Raw genomic sequence first — 20,712 nt, 5'->3', positions numbered from 1 at the left:
TACGATCTACCGAAAATACCTACATTTTCTCTTCTCCAGTCTTCCTCTATATTACGCGGGGAGTCCTAAGGTGCCTCCTCGGGTTTTTGGCCCTCTGGGGCCAAAAACCCTGCGGGGGCAATAAGTTCGCATTTTGTTGGAACTGACAGGTTCCGATGAAAATACGTTTGAAAAGTCGTTGCTTGTAATAAGGTAGTTGAGATCCATCAAAAGGCTCTTAACAAGTGGATAAATCGTCTAAAGCATGGGCAGCCCTCCACTACCGTAGACCTCAATTGATACTTTGTCTGTGAAGCAGCGTTTGCTCTATTGTGCTGTGCACTTGTGCTTCAATATTAAATTTTACCTAATTCATATTTTGGTGTGCCTGGTAGTTGAAACGTACTTTTAATTTCGTCATTGTGTTTTTTTTTTTCAGTTACCACTGAAAGGCCCGAATCCTTTTTTACTTTGACCACTTCTGGTAATTTTCGAGCTTGTTGCCAAAGTAAGCGAACCAGAGGTTAGAAAGATATAAATCTTTTTTACTTATTAAATATCAATCAAGGGTTGTCATTTTGACACAAAGCTAACGAAAATTATTGCCGTTATTGTAAATGCGCTCGCGCTGGTCGCTCGCGCTTAAAATGACAGAGCCTCAAATTGAATCTGATTGGTTTATCAAATCGCACGCGCTTGAATCTCTTTTGTTATGTCACAATCTGGGAAATCCATTCGCATGAAAATACTGTCCAGAGAGACTTATATTTCAAAGCGCGTAAACTTTGTTCAGATATAACCCAGCAAAAGCTAAACATGGGTTCTGCTTTAAGTTCATACAAATCCAAGAGAAGAGATAAGAAAGAATATAAGAGGTGAGTAAACATTTTTCTTCCGCTTGAAGGAAAATATTCAGATGCTCTTGCGACTCGATTTTGTTTTCCATGGTGACATTGATCACATCGTCTATCTTGTTCAAATCTGTTTTTTCTGTCGAGTAGGAAACTCAGAGAGCAACTGAAAGAAGCACAAGAACACATAGCTCGTCTCCAGGAACAACTTCAGTGTGAAAATGAGTAAGTTCATTCGAGTAATGTTTGCTGAGGTGGCTGATTCTTTCTCGATTAAACTTCTTTTCTTTGACTTTCTCTTTTCTACACCTAATCGTAGAAACCCAGTAAAAAGTCCATATGCACTAGTTATGTAAGTCTCTTTAGCTAAGAGGGCTTCATCTGGGTTATTCCGAGAAAAAGTGAGGGACTGAGTATTTGGGTGGTTGCCCAGTATTTCTAGCTCTTGTTAGACGCAAAAAAGGTGGATAATTGTTCTATCTAAGACACTTTCTTAGCTTTTTCTTTTCTTCAAAGTTTAGTATTGTAAACCTAGAATTAGTACTTGCTAGCGCAATTCACCGTTATTGTTCATTACTTGTGTGGGCTAATTATTCTTCTTCGTTCTCTTTTGACATTTTATGTAGATTACTTGAGGCCTTTCAAAGGTCACGCATCGCCCCTAACGCAGGGCCTGGAACACAGAAATATCGAGCAGCCACTGAAATGATGAAAGAAATTGACGCTTTGGAGCGAAAGCTTTTCTTTGAGCAAGTTGCTCTGAATGTTACAGAAAATAGATGTGATTTTCTGGATAACAACTACCGGTAATTAAATTGCCGTTTAATACCTGTACACTATGGCGTTCTTAAAAAGTTAAATACAGAAGTTTGAACTCTTCACACCAAAAGATTGTCAGTTCTCAAATAATCAGAAGACTCAATAATAGTCCTCGGTCAGTGCATAGAGAGTTTAAAGATCGGCATGTAAGGAGGGGAGGGGGGAAAACGAAAGCTAGTGCTCTCAAATGGGGCAATTCAGGACAAAAATCATTTCAAGCTGTAAATATGTTTTATCTCTTTTTACAGTCTTCTTCACGACAATGAGACGAACCTTTACTGGCAGAAGTCATCTTGTCAAACAAACCTGGAGGCCTTGAAAAAGAAACAAGAGGCCATTCAGTTCAGTCGATTCAAAGACGAAAATCCGCTGGAACAGTGGGTCGTCTGCTCGCTTCCAAATCTTTACTTTGGAAGAGTTGAAACCCTATCATCATGGCATTAGTGTTCTCTTAGTTTAAAAAATGAAAATGAAAACAGTGTACTGCCTTTCTTTTCCTAGATATTTTGAATGAAAACATTTGTACTATGCCGTAACTGAATCTTCTAGACATGTGGTGCGATGGCACTTTTTATTGAAATATCCAATAGAAATTTAATAAACTTATGGTAATTTTTTGTTCGAGGTGATGTAGTAGTTATCTGGCCCTATTGAAGGTAAATTAAAAGGCCTAGCCTCTGATGAATTTGACCACTCAAAACCAAGGCCATCAATTGCAACACAATGATAGTTTATAATAGTCGCATGATTCTTCCGAGTCAGTCAAGGTTCGTGGTTTTACTTTCAATAGAAACATCAGCGATTTACACCATTACGTCATGACCTCTGCGGAAGATTTCAGAGTTAAAGCATTTTTCTTTTAGTGGTTTTATTCCGTCTCTATAGTGAGATCTTAACTTAAAATAGGAGAAGGAGGTAAATAATTTTAGACTGGAAGTGGAAAATGATACACTTGACAATTGACACGCCGCATGTGTGAGTTGTTAAGCCCGCCATTGTAACCAGTGTAAGGTCCAACTTCTGCGCCAATTTTCTGTGAACGTTATGCCTCTTGCAAAAATCATCAAACAGGTATCTTGAGAAAGAGTCAATGACTAAGAGTAAGAAGCTTTGATATACTCGATACAACGTTGTCACAGACAGACAGATGTGTTTTCCTTTGCGTTTCCCTGGAAGCGAGATTTTCTTTGTCAGTTCCATCACGAACACCATAACATACTGTAAAAGAAAACTTGAAATAACCAGAAGCATGTCCCTCAAGAAGTTTCTTATATTCAGTCACTTTGAACGAAGCACAAACGCAGGTTTCACCTTATGTGCAGTTGTTGTTAAAACAATGGATAACTGAGAGGAAAAACTCACTGCTTTCATTTTTTCATTTTTAGAGGGCACGGTAACAAATCCTGCAATCTGATTGGTTCTTTACCCGGTCAGTATTTTCCTATCTCTGCCCACGGGCCACAGCTACGCTTCCGTGAATCGCCGAGTACATCCCAAATTTCGTTGTCATTTCTCATAAACATATCTCTTTTTACCGGCTGGGAAGTATTTTTAACAAGACACGTCGGTTACTACCTCAATAAAATAACTTATGAATCCTCTCTTTTCTCTCCCTGAAATCACTTTGGTTGACATTAAAATATGGGTTTCAGAATGAATTTGTTTAGGCAGTAGTTTCATTACGTTGGTTGACAAGCGGCCTAAAAACCGTCTGCAATTAATTTTAATCGTTCACAAAAAGTACTTAGAAAGTTAAAACGTGAAGTATTTGGTTACAGTTAAAATGAGCGATGGAACTTTTATTCATTTAATATCTGAATTTTCTCAAACAATTTGTTCGTAGTGAAAGAGCGAGCGAAGTTTTAAATTCAGTTCTACAACAAATATACGCCCTCGGTAAGTCTTTCCGAGTCTGTTCAATTTGGACATTTGTACCGTAAATTGCACAACAGAAACTGAAGGGATTTATTGAGAAAAGGCCCCAATAAATCCCCTTGTGTCTCGTTGGAGTGTACCATTCGAATTTAGTTTTTGTGGAGGAAACACCAGATTTACACACGCCATTGCAGCAAACAAACGAGCAAACTCTTACAACTTCCAAATAAAAAAATTTGAATTACTCACAATTACTTTCCTCGCCGTTAACTTAATGAACAGAGGTAAATCTTCGTACATGAATGAATCGTCGATAAGAGTGAATAATACTTTCTGTTAGATCATTGAATGTTTTTGAAGAAAACATTGTCGTGACAGTCCTTGCCAAACTAGTTCCGTTGTGTTTCAAATGTTCTTGCGCTTTTTTTTCTTACGCGCTCTCTAATTGACAGGTGTCAGATTGTGACAGATACTTGTAAAAATAATGTTTCAAAGTTTATTTGGAAGCCTTTTAACTTTCGGTGAGGCATCTCTCTTTAATTTGCATCACCTCTATTTTAATTACCATTTACTCGCTCAAACATTGTTCAGTTTATGGAAGATCTTGCCGTATTTACAGCCCTAGACCATTCGGGTTCTTTCGGAAAGAATCTCGTCAAGTCTTAAAAAAATAAATATGTTATTTACCGGCTAAGTCTCGGTCCGTATGGCAAAAAACTGTGACTTTGGTCTTGAAAATGCTGCGGCTTGGCATTGTATTGATATTTTTAGGAAAAATAAAATCTGTCTTGGTCACTCACGGGAGTTCAATACAAGTAAACTAAATACTATAAAAATAGACTGAAGCATTTTAAGTTGACATTTTTTTGTTCGTACAAACCCACTGGGTTGCATCAACAGGTGTATTTAAATACATAAAGTATGTAATAATTATTATGCAATAGTAATAGTAATAGTAATGTAATAATAATTATTGTAAATTGTAGTAAATTCAAACTTTTAAGGTTGCAATGAAAAAATACAACTGTACTGTGAAAGTAATCAATCAAAAGTCCGAAATAATGTTCAGGGAAGTTCTACAGAATGGGGTCTTCAAGTTGATATCATTCCTATTCTTGAGCCTCACGGATGAGTCTGACTTTCTTTGCAAAGTTTTTTTTTCATTTGTTTTACAATTGTTTACTGAGTCTAGTTTATGAGGTTGGATGCAGGGCAGCAAATATATATATTTTTTCCTTTTCTTTGTAAAAACATACATGTCTATTATCATGTCCCATTTATTTCTAACAACACAGAATGTTATCAGACGTTTCTGATATCTTCTTTCTTTTCTGCAACTGAGTCTCCATTTCAAGGTTTTCAAGGCATTATGTGAAGCCTAAGTCAAAATTTTGTTGCACTTTTGTCAATATTAGTCTAATATTGACCAATGATTGACAGTTACTGCAGGTTTGCAAACACTTGCTTACCTATTCACCATGCCAGTGATGAGTACATCAGAGTCTAGTGAATCCTTACTGTCTCATATACCCTTGCTAAGGATATAGAAAATCACTTTTAAACAACAATGTAATGCAATTGATTTATTTGCAAAATAGGCTTGGTGTTTTTGTTTTATTTTTCATGCTGGTTAGGCTGATTCCAAGTATTGAGGGTCTCACCTTCTTAAATGTGTTCTTGGCATTTTTAGCTCAGTGCTATAAAGTTGGCAAACTGAAAGTGACATTTACTTGTGATAAGACAATAAAAATATGTCAAAAAGAAATCATATCATCAAATGTCGTACTTGCTTGTTCTTATGTGTGATGTTTAATTATACCTTTAAGCATTGATTCTGAAACTTAAACATCTATCAGCTATAAAATATCCATCTACATTCTGCAAAACACACAAAAAGCTGTTCTGTGCTTACATAATTAACCACTGTTTCAAAGAAAATTACTCCTTCAAGTTCTGCACTCTCAAATATTTCAAGGAACAGCCTTGAAACCTGAAATAAAACACCAAAGAATCAGTTCAAGGCAATTAACCTTGTTTGTATAGCTGACTATATGAGAACCCTTCAGAGTTCAAAATAATTTTTCAGCTTTTAGCGTGAATTTGTAGGCTTTTGTCAAGGCTAATTTTTTTCTTGGCTGTCAATAATAAATGAGCAGTCAGCACATGTCTTCAACATTCAACATGATTTATTAACAGTACTGAAAGGAATCAAACACTGAATGCATACGTAACAGCATCAGAATCTTTATTTTGGTCAAAATGTTTTATTGCAGAAATTCCCTTTCTAACAAAACATAATGAACAGCTCAATTAGTTTTCAGTGTTTATTCAAGCATGATCACCACCTCTAGAGGTGAATTGTTGAATGTATGTCTTGCCTTAGACTGAACATAAATTACATTGGTGGTTTCTTCCAAAATATATTTGCCACTAGTTCTTGGAACGTAGGAGGTCCTTTCACATTCTTGTGTGTTATTTCTGCATGATAATCTTCACAAGAGTGCCACCTTTTTGTCTTGCATTACCAAAAAGTGGTGGCCTTGAAGAACTTGCTTGAGAGCCAGTAAGAGAGCCACCATAAGTTAACAAATGACTTAATTGCCCTGTATATGTTGTCCAGCTATCTGTGGGATGTTTGATGGCAAATTCGTCAAATCTTCCCCCATGACAAGAAGAGAAGATCCATCCTCTAAATGCAAGACATTAAATCGTCCTGAGTGAGTCAGCCAGTACATCATGTCTCCAAACTCATCCCTTAAGTACAACAAACTCGTTTCCACCTGAGAAATACAATTTTCCTCATTTGCTGTTTTCAGTGTTGAAGATTTCACCCCCAACACAACTGCTTGCAGGGTAACCACAGTTAAACACGATCTAAATTTTGTTTAAGATTACTTAATCTTGCATTGTTGCAGTCATGTCACCAGATGATTTTGCAAGACTCCAAATGTAGATACAAAGTGTACTTGCCTGAGAAGCTTGAGAAAGCCTGGAAACTGTCATATCCCCCGCTGCTATTCGTAATTTAAGCAGTCTTTTCCAACCCTAGTCAAATCAAAGGTTTTATTGCTTGCCATGATGTTGGCGAACGGACAGTCCGAAAGAGCACAAAACTGTCCCTTCTTTCACAGACTCCAGGCAGGCCATTACAAATGGGGTGGTATCAGAAACTCCCTCTCCGTCACCTTCCTTCCAACCACGTTTTACAGTATGGTGAAAAAGTCAATATGGCTACATTACCTGCACCAATATGCTCCAATACGAGGTCTAAGATCTTTTTAACTTCTTAGCTAAATGTCGCTGTAATGGACAGAACTGAGGAAGACACTCCAAAACGTCACGAAAGACCATGAAGAGACAGCTAAACTTTTTACTTCATTCCCAACCTTTTAAACAAGGAAGCGGACCTGACCGTGAGGAGGGGGTACTAGGGGTAAAAAATTACCCTATGAATGGACCCCTCCCCCTCCCTCTTGGGTAGTTCTGTCTACTATTTTGAGTGTTTAGGCTGAAAATCAAAACTTGAAAATTGCAATCAATTTTCAATTATTACACTGCCACAGAAAACAGAACAACTAAGCCATGCCACAGACTGCAACATTATCGGAAGAGCAAAATTGCCCCTCTGTTTCATTTTTCTCTTTATTGTTGACAGGATTGAATTAAAAATATAAGTTGCGTTTCAATATTCTATCAAAAGGAAAAATAGTAAAAAATTTTCGATTTGGCACTTTCCTATTTTATATGATAAAAAATAACGAAAATCAAACAAAAAACGTCAATTTTCAATTTTTAATTTTAAAAGAAAATTGAACGGTCGAATGACACACGGACCCCTTGGGCCAAGATCGGTCAAAGTGCGGTAAACAAACTCAACTTACCTGGCAATCAGGAACAACGTAATGAGTCAGTGATTTACAAAGCAAAGTTCCGTTGCCTAAATAGCAAAATAAATTAAAGTGTGTGATACTGAACTATATTATGCTGTAACTAAGATAACAACTTCCGAAGACTGGCTGTAGCTTCCTCTGCTTGCAAACGCTTACTTACCTTGTTCGCAAACTGGACAAACTTCACTGTGGCAAGGAACATCTTTTCGCAGATAGTGTTCCCGCACAATATAAATAAGTCGGCCTGTTTTCGTTTTCAGCCTTAAAAGCTTACTAGTTTTGATCATATTTTGGCGTTCATGGATATGAAACAACGGCCATTTTTCAAGTAATACTACAACTTGAACCCGGCGCCATTTTGTTGATACATATCCCAACAACACTTGCTAGTTAAACTTTTGATTGGTAACCAGTTACCTCGATATCTCGGTCGAAAACAAATACTAAATGCGCATTGGTCAGTTGAATTGTGCTTACATCTTGTATTTCCTCGCTTTAATAAAAGTTCGCATTTTGTTGGAACCGACAGGTTCCGATGAAAATAATTTTGCAAAGTCGTTGCTGGTAATAAGGTAGTTGAGATCCATTAAAAGGCTCTTATCAACTGGATAAATAGTCTGAGGCATGGCAACCCTCCCTTACCGTAGTTCTACTATGCTGTGCACTTGTGCTTCAATATTAAATGTTACCTAGTTCATATTTTGGTGTACCTGGTTGTTGAAACGTACTTTTAAACCTATTATTTTCGCTATCGTGTTTTTTTTTCAGTTACCACTGAAAGGCCCTAATCTTTTTTTACTTAGAGCACTTCTGGTAATTTTCGAGCTTGTGGCCAAAGTAAGCGAACCAGAGGTTTGAAAGATATAACTATTTTTTACTTATTAAATATCAATCAAGGGTCGTCATTTTGACACAATGCTAACGAAAATTATTGCCGTTATTATAAATTCGCTCGCGCTTAAATGACAGTGCCTGAAATTGAACCTGATTGGTTTATCAAATCTCGCGCGCGCTTGACTCTCTTTTGTTGTGTCACAATGGGGAACACTCCATTCGCATGAAAATACTGTCCAGAGAGACTTATATTTCAAAGCGCGTAAACCTTGTTCAGATACAACCCAGGAAAAGCTAAAAATGGGTTCTGCTTTAAGTTCATACAAATCCAAGAGAAGAGATAAGAAAGAATATAAGAGGTGAGTAAACATTTCTCTTCCGCTTGGAGGAAAACATTCAGATGCTCTTTCAACTCGATTTTGTTTTCCATGGTGACATCGATCACATCATCTATCTTGTTCAAATTTGTATACTTTTTTCCCGTCGAGTAGGAAACTAAGAGAGCAACTAAAGGAAGCACAAGAACACATAGCTCGTCTCCAGGAACAACTTCAGTGTGCAAATGAGTAAGTTCATTCGAGTTATGTTTGCTGGGGTGGCTGATTCTTTCTCGATTAAACTTCTATTCCTTGACTTTCTCCTTTTTATACCTAATCGTAAAAACCGAGTAGAGAGTCCATATGCTCTAGTTATGTAAATGTCTTTAGCTAGGAGGGCTTCCTAGACTCAAAGAAGGTGGATAGTTTGTTCTATCTGAGACCTTTTCTTAGCTTTTTCTTTTCTTCAAAGTCTTATTTTGTAAACCTAAAATTAGCACTTGCTGGTACAATTCACCATTATTGTTCATTATTAGTGTGGGCGAGTTATTCTTGTTCGTTCTCTTTTGACATTTTATGTAGATTACTTGAGGCCTTTCAAAGGTCACGCATCACCCCTAACGTAGGGCCTGGAACACACAAATATCGAGCTGCCACTGAAATGATGAGAGAAATTGAAGCTTTGGAGCGAAAACTTTTCTTTGAGCAAGTTGCTCTGAATGTTACAGAAAATAGATGTGAATTTCAGGATGACAACTACCGGTAATTAAATCGCCTTTAAATAACCGTACATTATAGCGTTATTAAAAAGGTAAATAAAAAAGCTGTAATTCTTCATACCAAAATATTATGAGTTCTCAAATAATCAGAAGACTCTATAATAGTACTTAGTCAGTGCATAAAGTGTTTGGAGATCAGCAAGTATGGAGGGGAGGGGAGAGAACGAAAGCTAGTGCTCTCAAATGGGGAAAATTAGGAAAAAATCATTTCAAGCTGTAAATATGTTTCATCTCTTTTTACAGTCTTCTTCATGACAATGAGACGAACCTTTACTGGCAGAAGTCATCCTGTCAAACAAACCTAAAGGCCTTGAAAAAGAAACAAGAGGCCATTCAGTTCAGTCGATTCAAAGACGAGAATCCGCTGGAACAGTGGGTCGTCTGCTCGCTTCCAAATCTTTACTTCGGAAGAGCTGAAACCTTATCATCATGGCATCAGTGTTTTCTTAGTTGAAAACATGAAAATGAAAACAGCGCACTGCCTTTCTTTTCCTAGATATTTTGAATGAAAACATTTGTACTATAACGTAACTGAATCTTCTAGACATATTGTGCGATGACACTTTTTATTGAAATATCCAATAGAAATTTAATAAACTTATGGTGATTTTTTGTTCGGGGTGATGTAGTAGTTATCTGGCCCTATTGAAAGTGAATTAAAAGGCCTAGCCTCAGATGAATTTGACCACTCAAACTCAAGGCTATCAATTGCAACACAATGGTAATTTATTATAATCGCATGATTCTTCCCAGTCAGTCAAGGTTCGTGGTTTGACTGTCAATAGAAACATCATAGCGATTTACACCATTACGTCATGAACTCTGCGGAAGATTTTAGAGTTAAAGCATTTTTCTTTAAGTGTTTTAATTACCTTTTAACTATCTCTTAAAAGGTAAAGTACATTTACGACTAAAAATCTCGGACCATGCCTTCCTAATCTCGGAATTAAAAAAGCCGTATATGAATGGATTCAGAGCACTGTTGCAGTATAAAAGGATGATCGAAGAGCGTCTGATAAGACCCCGGATAGGTGAGATTGAATCTATTAAAAGAACCACGACAAATGGTTCTCCAAGAAATCAGAAAAGTACATGTGACAATGAGAAATGTTTTGAATATTTTGATCTCCCGTTTCAGTCGTGCTCTTTGACTAGTTTTCTTAGGTTCTCCTTCTTGACTCAGAGCGTTCTTCGTAAACGTCGAAACAGGAGCCAGCGATATTTCTTGCACGTGTATTCTGGTCATATGAGCACGCACAATTAGAAACATTTTCATATTCACGAATACGAGAAAAAATACCGGTAGAATAAAAGCTATTACCAGTACAAAAACAGAGTACTCATATCGCAAACCCCATATCGAACAGTTGACGTCGTTTTCCTTGGAAGCATGCCTGCCGTATGTGACGAAACCGGCTACTAGCAGCGCGCAAAACCAGGACACTCCGATAATTTTCTTGACTCTGCTTTCGTTCATGCGTGACAGATAATTTAGTGGTGAAGTCACAGCCAAGTATCTGTCTCCGCTGACCACACACAAGTTGTATATGGAGGCGCTGCACAGAATAAAGTTCAGGAATAAATAGAGGTCGCAGGTAAAATTGCCAAAAGTCCATCGACCTAGAGATCAAGTATACTGAAGTAAATGAAAGAACACAGGTTTGCCCATTAACTATTAAAAAAAATTAATGAAAGTAAACGTATTTACAGTCTAACCAGCTCTTGCTTGTCTCTGACCATCTACCTCCTCCTTCCTCCCTCCCTTACCCCCGCCTTAACTGCCTCCTCCTCCTTCCTCCCCCCCCCCCCCCTCGCTTCCAGAACATTTGTCAAGTTTCCGACGACGGCTCAATCATGTCCATTTTCCCATGTGGTGAGAGGTCAAGTCTCAAATCCTTTCGACAACACCTCGTTTTTCACGACTTCTGTTTCTAAGCAAAAATAGTGCTAGCTATGGGCGATGACTACGCGATTGATAAAATTTCTTTGAGCGTTTGAAATTAGCAAACAGAATTTTGATCAGCTTTGACTGTGGTTAAATGGAATCCCACAAATCGATTGATCGATTTATCATTATCATCTTTTTCTTCTATTAGTTAAGGCGAGCTTTCATCCCACGCTATTGCTGAACCCATCGTTTTTCAAGATAGAGAAACGCTCTTTTGGACAGCCCAGCTTTGATTAATTTTAAAAATTTTGCTCCGGCGAAGGGCGGAAGGACAGAAGCCAATTTACATTACCAACCGTCTCAGTTGATGAAACCAGATTATCTTGCGTGAATATCCCCCGCTAACGTAGCACCAGGGTTTTTCAGAAACCTACCCCACTTGTCTTACGTTTGTGTGGTCTATTTTCCATTAAGTAAAATATTTACCTGTATCCTGATAGCTAACGAGGTAGACCAAAGTTAGTGGCAAAACCAGCAAACCCGTGAGGAAATCAGAAAATGACATGCTAGCCACAAAGTACAGTGACGGGATCTGCATGCGCCGACAAACCCAGACAAGCCGACATACCACAAGGTTACCAACTGTGGCAAGGCATATGACAACGACGAGGAAACTTGCTATGATAATAGTCATTGGACCCCAAGGTGAATGCGGCGCCTGTTCATTCCTCCCAATTGTCTTGCTGGAGTTTTCAGCACTAACGTGATTTTGAAGTTGTTGCGGGTTATCCATGATTTCATGTGTGATGAAAATTAAATCAGCAAAGAAGTGAGACGATAGTATCTAAAATGAGAAGGCAAACATCGAAGAAAAGAAAGTTTCAGACGGTCGTGGAGCGTGAACACCTGTAAGCCAATGGAAAGTCTGTGGAAGGATCAGCTGCCTGATATTGTTTTCAAAGTGCTTCGTAGGTGTCGATGAGATTTGTATTCCCTTAAATATTTTTAAACAGATGCAACAAATACATCCATATCGGTCTCTTTGTTTGGTCGTCACCCTAGCCGGAGTGTGGGCCGAGTGTGAAATCGAAACAACTAGTCACAAACATGATTGCAAATCAACACATTTTGATTCAAACCCCTTGTTATGAACTTACCTAATGTCGAAAATGAAATGAAGTTTTGGATAACGACGTCAAACGGAAATGAAATGGTTAACAATATGATCTTTCAATATTTCACCTTCAACTTTTAATGTGAAAGTCCCTAGAGACAATATATTTATCGTTTCGTTCGACTCAAATGTTTGACTATGTTTGGACAGATGTTTTATCCTCGATTTCTCGATCGAATATCTTGAAACGGAAATGAAAGTAATCATTAAAGTCCATAAAGCAAAATAGTATGCAAGCATTTTGGATTAAGACGCGCGTAAGACAAAAGGAGTTTTCTCTTTCACCCACGTATACGCTCCCTTTCGCGCGCGTTTCACGCGTTAATGTCGAACGCCTACTATACAGCTTATTAAAACGAGAGAAATCAGTACAAAGAACCAAGGAAACTTAAAGGCGAGTGCTTCTAATTCCACTAACACACCCTATAAAAGAACGGGTAAAGTTTTATTCTTGAAGGGGAATCCAAAGCAATTTCCGTTCTTCAAAAGCGAATAAAAAAGTCGTTGTTTTGGAAATCCGTTTGTTGAGAAAAACGTTTAGTTATGAACAAACTTCTGTTCTCGCAAGCTGTCAGCTTACGCGTACATATCCGTATCTTGGGTCTAAGGTAATCCCATGGGACCACAACGACCTAAGTCAGCACAGAAATTCCCTTTAGACTGAGTATTGGTTCACTCTGGTATCACATGTCAATAAAACATGGAGTTTGTGTACTTAAATGGAGTAATTCAAAACTATAAGAACATTCTCGAACGATAGATAGTGTACGCATCATGTTTGTAATTGGACAGTGTAATAGGACAGTTGACAAGTCATGCCTTTGTAAGTGGACAGTACGCGTCAAGTGCGCGCGTTGTTGTCGTGCATTTTGCTGAGTTAACTGTTGTTTGTTCATGAAAAAGTATGACGGATGTCTAGTCCGATTTGCTCATCACTTGTATGATTACAGACCGAATTAGACTCCACTCGGTCCTATTACCATAACGAATACCCAGTTGCTTTGAACCTACACCGTTTGAGAGGTTGCATACGCGGTCAGATAGCCTATAGTCAGATTGGTCAGAGTAGATACGGTTACGCGTGGATATACAGTCGATATAAATTAATTATGCATTGAGTTCGTAAAATTTCTTGTTCTCTAAACGTTACTCGCGCCTATCCACTGTGAGCTCTTCTTACAATATTACTAAGGGAGGGGTGGTCCTTGCCACTGCAAGCCTAACACATCCATGTAACCATGTGTCCACTTCAATCTGTGTTCAAACGTGAATGTAATCTTGAAAAAGAATTTGTTAAAAATCCCTAAAATCAACCAATTTCGACTTACGACCCCCATTCCCCCGTTCAATGTTGAATAGTTATTAGACTGTAAACAACGCGGTCATTTGTTTTTCGGAGAGTTCTTCGATAAAGATTCGTAAAAACCAAAACCAAGATAATCTCTACAATCCAAACAAAGGTCAACATCTTAATCAGCCAACGACAGCCAAAAGTAAATGAGAATTTTCAACGGGAAATGGCACTCTGAGATGAGATTCGGCGAAACGGGTGAAACTCACGGTGGACCGCTGAACATGCTGGTCCATGAAGAAGCATTTACCTCATTTTCAGCAAAACTTGCAACATAATCTCTCCAGTTCCTTTGCACCACTCCCACCACACGGCCAGTTGGCATGACGTCACTTTGGTCCCCTCTAGACTCATCTTTACCTAAAGAGAAGCCACCACTTGAATCGTTTCGGTGTACAGTTTGTATTCATGTGTTCAGAAAATTTGATTGAATGCATCAGAGTTCTACAATATTGGATGTTTTGAAGTTGTTAGCACTGGACTGTTCATAGTTTTCTTTCAGTCATGTTTTCCTAAATGTGAAATAATTACCTGAATTTACCAGAATGAAAGTTGTCTCAATCTACAAAGTACCGTTATAAGTAGACTGCTGTCTTAAGCCTCTGAACATGGCAGGATAAAAAGTGACATCTTAAGGCTTAAAAACATTTATACATGTCAAGTATCAACTTAAGATTATTCACACCTTCATCACTGCTTCTGATAGCCATTGATCTGCCCTTCCACTGAAATTAGGAAAATAATTCCACCACTACAATATCACCATGCACTGCCCAATTTCTGAAACACAAAATGTTACTGAACATTGAACTTCAATCTGGGTGGCTATACAAGACTGTAGACTTGCTTAACCCTTTCACTCCCAAGATCTTTTATGTAATTCTCCTTACTGTATGCCATACAATTCTTATGATGTCTGTGCAAAGAATTTGGAATTAGATAAACTAATACTCCCATTATTGACATTTTTCTTTCTTCACATCACTCAGCGGCGGAGATTTTTAGGAGAAATTCTGTCTTGGTCACTCATGGAAGTTACATTGAAATAAACTAAACACTGTAAAAATAGACTGAGGCACTTTGAGTTGACATTTTTTTGTTCGTACAAACCCACTGGGTTGCATCAACAGGTGTATTAATAAAAATACATAAAGTATGTAATCATTGTAAATTGTATTAAATTCAAACTTTTAAGGTTGCAATGAAAAAATACAACTGTACTGTGAGAGTAATCAATCAAAAGTCCGAAATAATGTTCAGGGAAGTTCCACAGAATGGAGTCTTCAAGTTGATATCACCCCTATTCATGAGCCTCATGGATGAGTCAGACTTTTCTTTGAAGAGTTTTTTTTTCATTTGTTTTACACCTGTTTACTGAGTCTAGTTTATGAGGTTGGATGCAGGGCAGCAAAAATATTTTTTTTCATTTTCTTTTTCAAAACATACATGTCTATTATCAAGTCCCAGTTATTTCTAACAACACAGAATTTTATCAGACATTTCTGATATCTTCTTTCTTTTCTGCAACTGAGTCTCCATTTCAAAGTTTTCAAGGCATTATGTGAAGCCTCAGTCAAAATTTTGTTGCATTTTTTTCAGTATTAGTCTAATATTGACCAATGATGGACATTTACTGCAGATTTGCAAACACTTGCTTACCTGTTCACCACGCCAGTGATGAGTACATAAGAGTCTAGTGAGTCCTTACTGTCTGACATACCTTTGCTAAGAATGAAGAAAATCACTGTTAAACAATAATGTAATGCAATTAATTTATTTTCAAAATAGGCTTGGTGTTTTTGTTTTATTTTTCATGCTGGTTAGGTTGATTCCAAGCCTTGAGGGTCTCAACTTCTTACCAAGATTAGCTTCTAGCTGAATAAATATAGCATATGCACAAATGTATGTGTAACAGTTTGAAATGAGATAATTCAAGGTAAGCATTATGTTACAAGGACCTCAGTCCTTCCTCTCTTGGTATTCAAGTTCGTTTAGTGCAAACCCTAACTTCATGCACTGGAATAAGCTGCATTTAAATGTAATGATATCATAGATTTACAACAGAGGAAACATAGCATACCCTCACTTTTGAACAAATGCCTTATCTTGTGCACAATGTTTGTTGACATTGAGACATCCTTGCAAGAAACAACCCTTAGTAAGAATCCAAAAGACATTTCTACAGTAACAATGGGACTAAGCTTGAGGTTTCTATGGCATGATATGCATAGTTGATCAACTATCATGTAAAATACAAAAGAGTCATTTCTGTTTGTTAACAACTACACACCAATAGGCCACTCACTTTATCCCTTTAAATCCCAATATCAACATGTATATTCTCATCACTGTTCTCCATATGTTTTGTATTTGACTGATTGAGAGAATTTGTTCAAACATCAAGACATTTCATCTTTGGTGATCATTTTATTCATTCTCATAAACTGTACATTTGATTAGGCAGTAATATTTTTAGGAGAAATGAGATGCCACTGTTTGGACTTGAAGGGTTATTCACTTAGGTGTGCAGACATGTTAATCTATCATGGAATAGTTAGCCAGTATTAAAGCCAATTATATTTTAAAAATTTCTTATAATTGACCATACTTCTCATCTTTAGTGAAAAAAAAAATAAATGGTCACATATTTTAAATCAGTCTATGTCCTCAACATAGCTTCACCTCCACTGCCACTCTTCCAAAGACTCCCTGGGTTCCCTGGCAACATAAGCCCATCACAGAACTCGTTACTGACAAGTGCATTGATTGACTTATATAGTAAAGGAATATTCTCTCATAACTAAAAGTAAATGTGTTATTGGCCTTTTTAGCTCAGTGCTATAAAGTTGGCAAACTGAAAGTGACATTTACTTGTGATAAGACAATAAAATATGTTAAAAAGAAGGCATATCATCAAATGTTGTACTTGCTTGTTCTTATGTGTGATGTTTAATTATACCTTTAAGCATTGATTCTGAAAACTAAACATCTATCTGCTATAAAATATCCATCTACATTCTATAAAATACACATAATTAACCACTGTTTCAAAGAAAATTACTCTTTGAAGTTCTGCACTCTCAAATATTTCAAGAAACAGCCTTGAAATCTGAAATAAAACACCAAACAATCAGCTCAAGGAAATTAACCACAAAGTTTGGGTTATTTGTGTGTTGTTCTTTTCCTGACAAAACTATTAATTTTTCATTTTTTATAAGTTCAAAACTTGAATGCCTTCACCGTCCAACCATCACATCAGTGCCTGTAATTAACTATTAGTACATTCTTGCAAACTAAAATCCCTGAGGATCTAGGGATATCAATTTGAACTCCAAATCAAACCTCGTCAAATGCTCAGTGCCTGTTTACAGAGCGTGGCCATTTGCAAAGAATTTTTTCTTTCTTACCATCTATTTCACACTGTAGAATCGCCTTTGATGGATGGCCCTCAGGAGAAAAATTTTATCCTAGAGAAAAACATTGCTTCAGAAGGTTCATGTGATATGTTGGGGCATAATACTTAGACCTCCACAAGTAATGTTCTGACTAAGCTGGCTACAGGTTTGAAAGGTGTAACTCCATACAACAGTCAGCTACAAACTGCTATAAAGCCTTGGTTTCAAATGCAATCTATTGCTTTCACCATTATTTTTTTTGTCAAAGAACTGTTCACACAATGAAGTATGGTGTTATACAGAAATATTGCTGAAAGGTTTACTCTGCACAAGTCTAATAAGTCTAAGGGTCCGTGTGTCATTTGTTCATTCAGTTTTTGTTTAAAATCAAAAATTGAAAATTTATGTCAAAATGTCAAAGTGCCCAATCAAAAATTTTTTACTTTTTTTTCCTTTTGATATAATATTGAAACATAACATATTTTTACTTTAATCCTCTCAACAATAAAGAGAAAAATGAAACTGAGCAGCAATTTTGCTTTTCCGACCATGTTGCAGTCTGTGGCATGCCTTAGAAAAATTGAAAATTGTAATCAATTTTCCATTTTTGTTTTTCAGCCAAAACACTCAAAATCGTTAACAGAACTACCCAAGAGGGAGGGAGAAGGGTCCATTTGCACAGTAATTTTTTTTTTGCCCCTGTCCCCCCCTCTCCCTTCCCATGGAAAGGAGGAAGCAGGAAATTTGTATTTACCATGCAGTCACTTTTCCAAACATGAACTTCTTCAGTGCTGAGCACATTAAGGATCTTGTAATAACTCAAAGAAAAGCACACTCTGAGGTGAGCTTATTGCCAAAAGAAAGATTTCCCGACAAGAAAGGGTTTAGTTCAAGGTCAGTTAGTAGGTTTTGTTTTGAGAATGGGATTAATTTACACAACCACCTGTCAAATGATGAGCTTGAGCAGTGCACTTAGGACATCCTTGCTTGGGTAAGTATAAGTTTATTAGACTTAAATGCTTGTTGTTTGCTATTTTCTTCTTTTTTCTACCTTCATTTCCTTGTTTGTATAGCTGTCTATAGGAGCACCCTTCAGAGTTCAAAATACTTTTTCATCTTTTAGTGCAAATTTGTAGGCTTTTGTCAAGGCTCATTTTTTTTCGTGGCTGTCAATAATAAATGAACAGTCAATAATAAATGAACAGTCAGCACATGTCTTCAACGCTCAACATGATTTATTAACAGTACTGAAAGGAATTAAACACTGAATGTGTACATAACAGCATCAGAATCTTTATTTTGGTCCACATGTTTTATTGCAGAAAATCCCTTCCTAACAAAACATAGTTAACAGCTCAACCAGTTTTCAGCCTTTGTTAAAGAATGATCACCAACTCTAGAGGTGAATCATTGAATGTATCTCTTGCCTTGGACTGAACGTAGATTACATTAGCGGTTTCTTCCAAAATGTATCTGCTACTAGTTCTTGGAACGTAGAAGGTCCCTTCACATTCTTGTGTGCTATTTCCACCTTTTTGTTTTGCATTATCAAAAAGTGGTGTCCTTGAAAAACTTGCTTGAGAGCCAGTAAGAGAGCCACCATAAGTTAACAAATGACTTAATTGCCCTGTATATGTTGTTCAGCTATCTGTGGGATGTTTGATGGTGAATTCGTCAAATCTTCCCCCATGACAAGAAGAGAAGATCCATCCCCTAAATGCAAGACATTAAATCATCCTGAGTCAGTCAGCCAGTACATCATGTCTCCAAACTCATCCCTTAAGTACAACAAATTAGTTTCCACCTGAGAAATACAATTTTCCTCATTTGCTGTTTTCAGTGTTGAAGATTTCACCCCCAACAAAACTGCTCGCAGGGTAACCACAGTTAAACACGATCTAAATTTTGTTTAAGATTATTTAATTTTGCATTGTTGCAGTCATGTCATCGGGCGATTTTGCAAGACTCCAAATGTAGATACAATGTGTACTTGCCTGAAAAGCTTGGGAAAGCCTCGAAACTTTCATATCCCCCGCTGCTATTTGTAAATTAAGCACTTTTCCGTCCCAAGTCAAATCAAAGGTTTTATTGCTTGCCATGATGTCGGTGAAGGGACAGTCCAAAAGAGCATGAAACTTTTACTTCCTTCGCAGACTCCAGGCAGGCCCTTACTGGGAGGGGGTGGTATCAGAAACTCCCTCTCCGTCACCAAGCCTTCCAACCACGTTTTACAGTATGGTGAAAAAGTCGATATGGCTCCGATCCATTACCCGCACCAACATGCTTCAACATGCTCCACCACGAAGTCTAAGATCTTTTTAACTTCTTAGCTAACGACCAAAGACTGGCTGCTCGCTGTAATGGACAGAACTGAGGGAGACACTCCAAAACGTCATGAAAGACCATGAAGAGACACCTAAACTCTCACTTCATTCCCAACCCTTTAGCAAGGAGCGGACCTGACCATGGGGCAGATGATGCTGGCGGCAAAATTTACCATGTGTATGAACCCCTCCACTAATACGGTAAATTCAATTTTTACACTGCCACTGAAAAAAGAAAAACTAAGCCATGCCACAGACTGCAACATTGTTGCAAAAGCAAAATTGCCGCTCTGTTTCATTTTTCTTTTTATTGTTGACAAGATTAAATTAAAAATAAAAGTTGCGTTTCAATATTCTATCAAAAGAAAAAAAAATTTTTTTGATTTGGCACTTTCGTATTTTTTAGGATAGAAAATAACGAAAATCAAAAATTCACATCAATTTTCAATTTTTAATTTTAAAAGAAAATTGAACGGAAGAATGACACATGGACCCCTTGGGCCAAGATCGGTCAAAGTGCGGTAAACAAACTCAACTTACCTGGCAATCAGGAACAAAGTAATGAGTCAGTGATTTACAAAGCAAAGTTCCGTTGCCTAAATAACAAAATAAATTAAAGTGTGTAATACTGAACTATAGTATGCTGTAACTAAGATTAAAACTTTAAAAGATTGGCTGTAGCTTCCATTGCTTGCAAACGCTTACTTACCTTGTTCGCAAACTGCACAAACTTTACTGTGACAAGGAACATCTTTCCGCAGATAATGTTTCCGCACAACACCAAGAGGTCGGCCTGTTTTCGTTTTCAGCCTTAGAAGCTTATTAGTTTTGATCATATTTTGGCGTTCATGGATATGAAACAACGGCCATTTTTCAAGTCACTACAAATTGAACCCGGGGCCATTTTGTTGATTACATATCCCAACAACACTTGCTAGTTAAACATTTGATTAGTATCCAGTTACCTCGATACCTCGGTCGAAAACAAATACTAAATGCGCATTGGTCAGTTGAATTGTGGTTCCATCTTGTATTTCCTCGTTCCTAGGTTCGCATTTTGTTGGAATCGACAGGTTCCGATGAAAATAATTTTGCAAAGTCGTTGCTTGTAATAAGGTGGTTGAGATCCATTGAAAGGCTCTTATCAAGTGGATAAATCGTCTGAGGCATGGGCAACCCTCCATTATCGTAGACCTCATTTGATACTTAGTCTGTGAAGTTCTACTGTGCTGTGCA

At 37.4% G+C, this 20,712-nt stretch overlaps 4 protein-coding genes across 5 annotated transcripts; 2 read left to right on the top strand and 2 right to left on the bottom strand.

The window, feature by feature from the left end:
• The first annotated feature begins 726 nt into the window (after positions 1-726).
• LOC149046688 (uncharacterized) lies at positions 727-2,267 on the top strand. The gene is made up of 4 exons (XM_089203844.1): positions 727-854; positions 981-1,055; positions 1,457-1,636; positions 1,898-2,267. The coding sequence occupies exons 1-4, from the start codon at positions 796-798 to the stop codon at positions 2,091-2,093; spliced, it is 510 nt and encodes a 169-aa protein (XP_089059970.1). The 5' UTR covers positions 727-795; the 3' UTR covers positions 2,094-2,267.
• Positions 2,268-4,504: 2,237 nt separating this feature from the next.
• Positions 4,505-7,708, bottom strand: LOC149046687 (DIS3-like exonuclease 1). Of its 2 annotated transcripts, none has more exons than XM_089203853.1 (3): positions 7,575-7,708; positions 7,406-7,461; positions 4,505-7,032 (listed from the first exon to the last, which is right to left on the bottom strand). In XM_089203853.1, the coding sequence occupies exons 1-3, from the start codon at positions 7,699-7,701 to the stop codon at positions 7,015-7,017; spliced, it is 201 nt and encodes a 66-aa protein (XP_089059979.1). In that variant the 5' UTR covers positions 7,702-7,708; the 3' UTR covers positions 4,505-7,014. The 2 variants fall into 2 exon arrangements, with proteins under 2 accessions (XP_089059979.1, XP_089059978.1); XM_089203852.1 differs by having other exon boundaries at positions 4,505-6,910.
• Positions 7,709-8,480: 772 nt separating this feature from the next.
• Positions 8,481-9,836, top strand: LOC113680808 (uncharacterized). The gene is made up of 4 exons (XM_027197861.2): positions 8,481-8,607; positions 8,740-8,814; positions 9,148-9,327; positions 9,588-9,836. Exons 1-4 carry the CDS (start codon positions 8,549-8,551, stop codon positions 9,796-9,798), a joined length of 525 nt encoding a protein of 174 aa, XP_027053662.2. The 5' UTR covers positions 8,481-8,548; the 3' UTR covers positions 9,799-9,836.
• Positions 9,837-10,052: 216 nt separating this feature from the next.
• Positions 10,053-20,506, bottom strand: LOC113680796 (trace amine-associated receptor 7d). The gene is given in 8 exon segments (XM_089203842.1): positions 10,053-10,415; positions 10,417-10,964; positions 11,719-12,076; positions 14,008-14,117; positions 15,417-15,482; positions 15,838-17,224; positions 20,017-20,072; positions 20,186-20,506. Coding segments are annotated over 4 exon segments (1,173 nt in total). The 5' UTR covers positions 14,083-14,117; positions 15,417-15,482; positions 15,838-17,224; positions 20,017-20,072; positions 20,186-20,506; the 3' UTR covers positions 10,053-10,223.
• Between the last annotated feature and the right edge of the window lie 206 nt (positions 20,507-20,712).

This window comes from Pocillopora damicornis, chromosome 4 (assembly GCF_964200805.1).
Source record: "Pocillopora damicornis chromosome 4, jaPocDami1.2, whole genome shotgun sequence".
NCBI lineage: Eukaryota > Metazoa > Cnidaria > Anthozoa > Scleractinia > Pocilloporidae > Pocillopora > Pocillopora damicornis.
Note: the sequence above shows the minus strand (reverse complement) of the source record. Positions and strands in the feature narration are given on the sequence as shown.

What these genes read in the sequence shown, in the direction of transcription:
- LOC149046688 (XM_089203844.1), top strand. Translation starts at nt 796, where the DNA reads ATGGGTTCTGCTTTAAGTTCATACAAATCCAAGAGAAGAGATAAGAAA. An exon ending in GATAAGAAAGAATATAAGAG is followed by an intron (nt 855 to 980) that starts GTGAGTAAACAT and finishes TCTGTCGAGTAG; the next exon opens with GAAACTCAGAGAGCAACTGA. An exon ending in TTTCTGGATAACAACTACCG is followed by an intron (nt 1,637 to 1,897) that starts GTAATTAAATTG and finishes CTCTTTTTACAG; the next exon opens with TCTTCTTCACGACAATGAGA.
- LOC149046687 (XM_089203852.1), bottom strand. Translation starts at nt 7,701, where the DNA reads ATGATCAAAACTAGTAAGCTTTTAAGGCTGAAAACGAAAACAGGCCGA. An exon ending in TTGTCCAGTTTGCGAACAAG is followed by an intron (nt 7,462 to 7,574) that starts GTAAGTAAGCGT and finishes TTTGCTATTTAG; the next exon opens with GCAACGGAACTTTGCTTTGT. An exon ending in ACGTTGTTCCTGATTGCCAG is followed by an intron (nt 6,911 to 7,405) that starts GTAAGTTGAGTT and finishes CTTGTTTAAAAG; the next exon opens with GTTGGGAATGAAGTAAAAAG.
- LOC113680808 (XM_027197861.2), top strand. Translation starts at nt 8,549, where the DNA reads ATGGGTTCTGCTTTAAGTTCATACAAATCCAAGAGAAGAGATAAGAAA. An exon ending in GATAAGAAAGAATATAAGAG is followed by an intron (nt 8,608 to 8,739) that starts GTGAGTAAACAT and finishes CCCGTCGAGTAG; the next exon opens with GAAACTAAGAGAGCAACTAA. An exon ending in TTTCAGGATGACAACTACCG is followed by an intron (nt 9,328 to 9,587) that starts GTAATTAAATCG and finishes CTCTTTTTACAG; the next exon opens with TCTTCTTCATGACAATGAGA.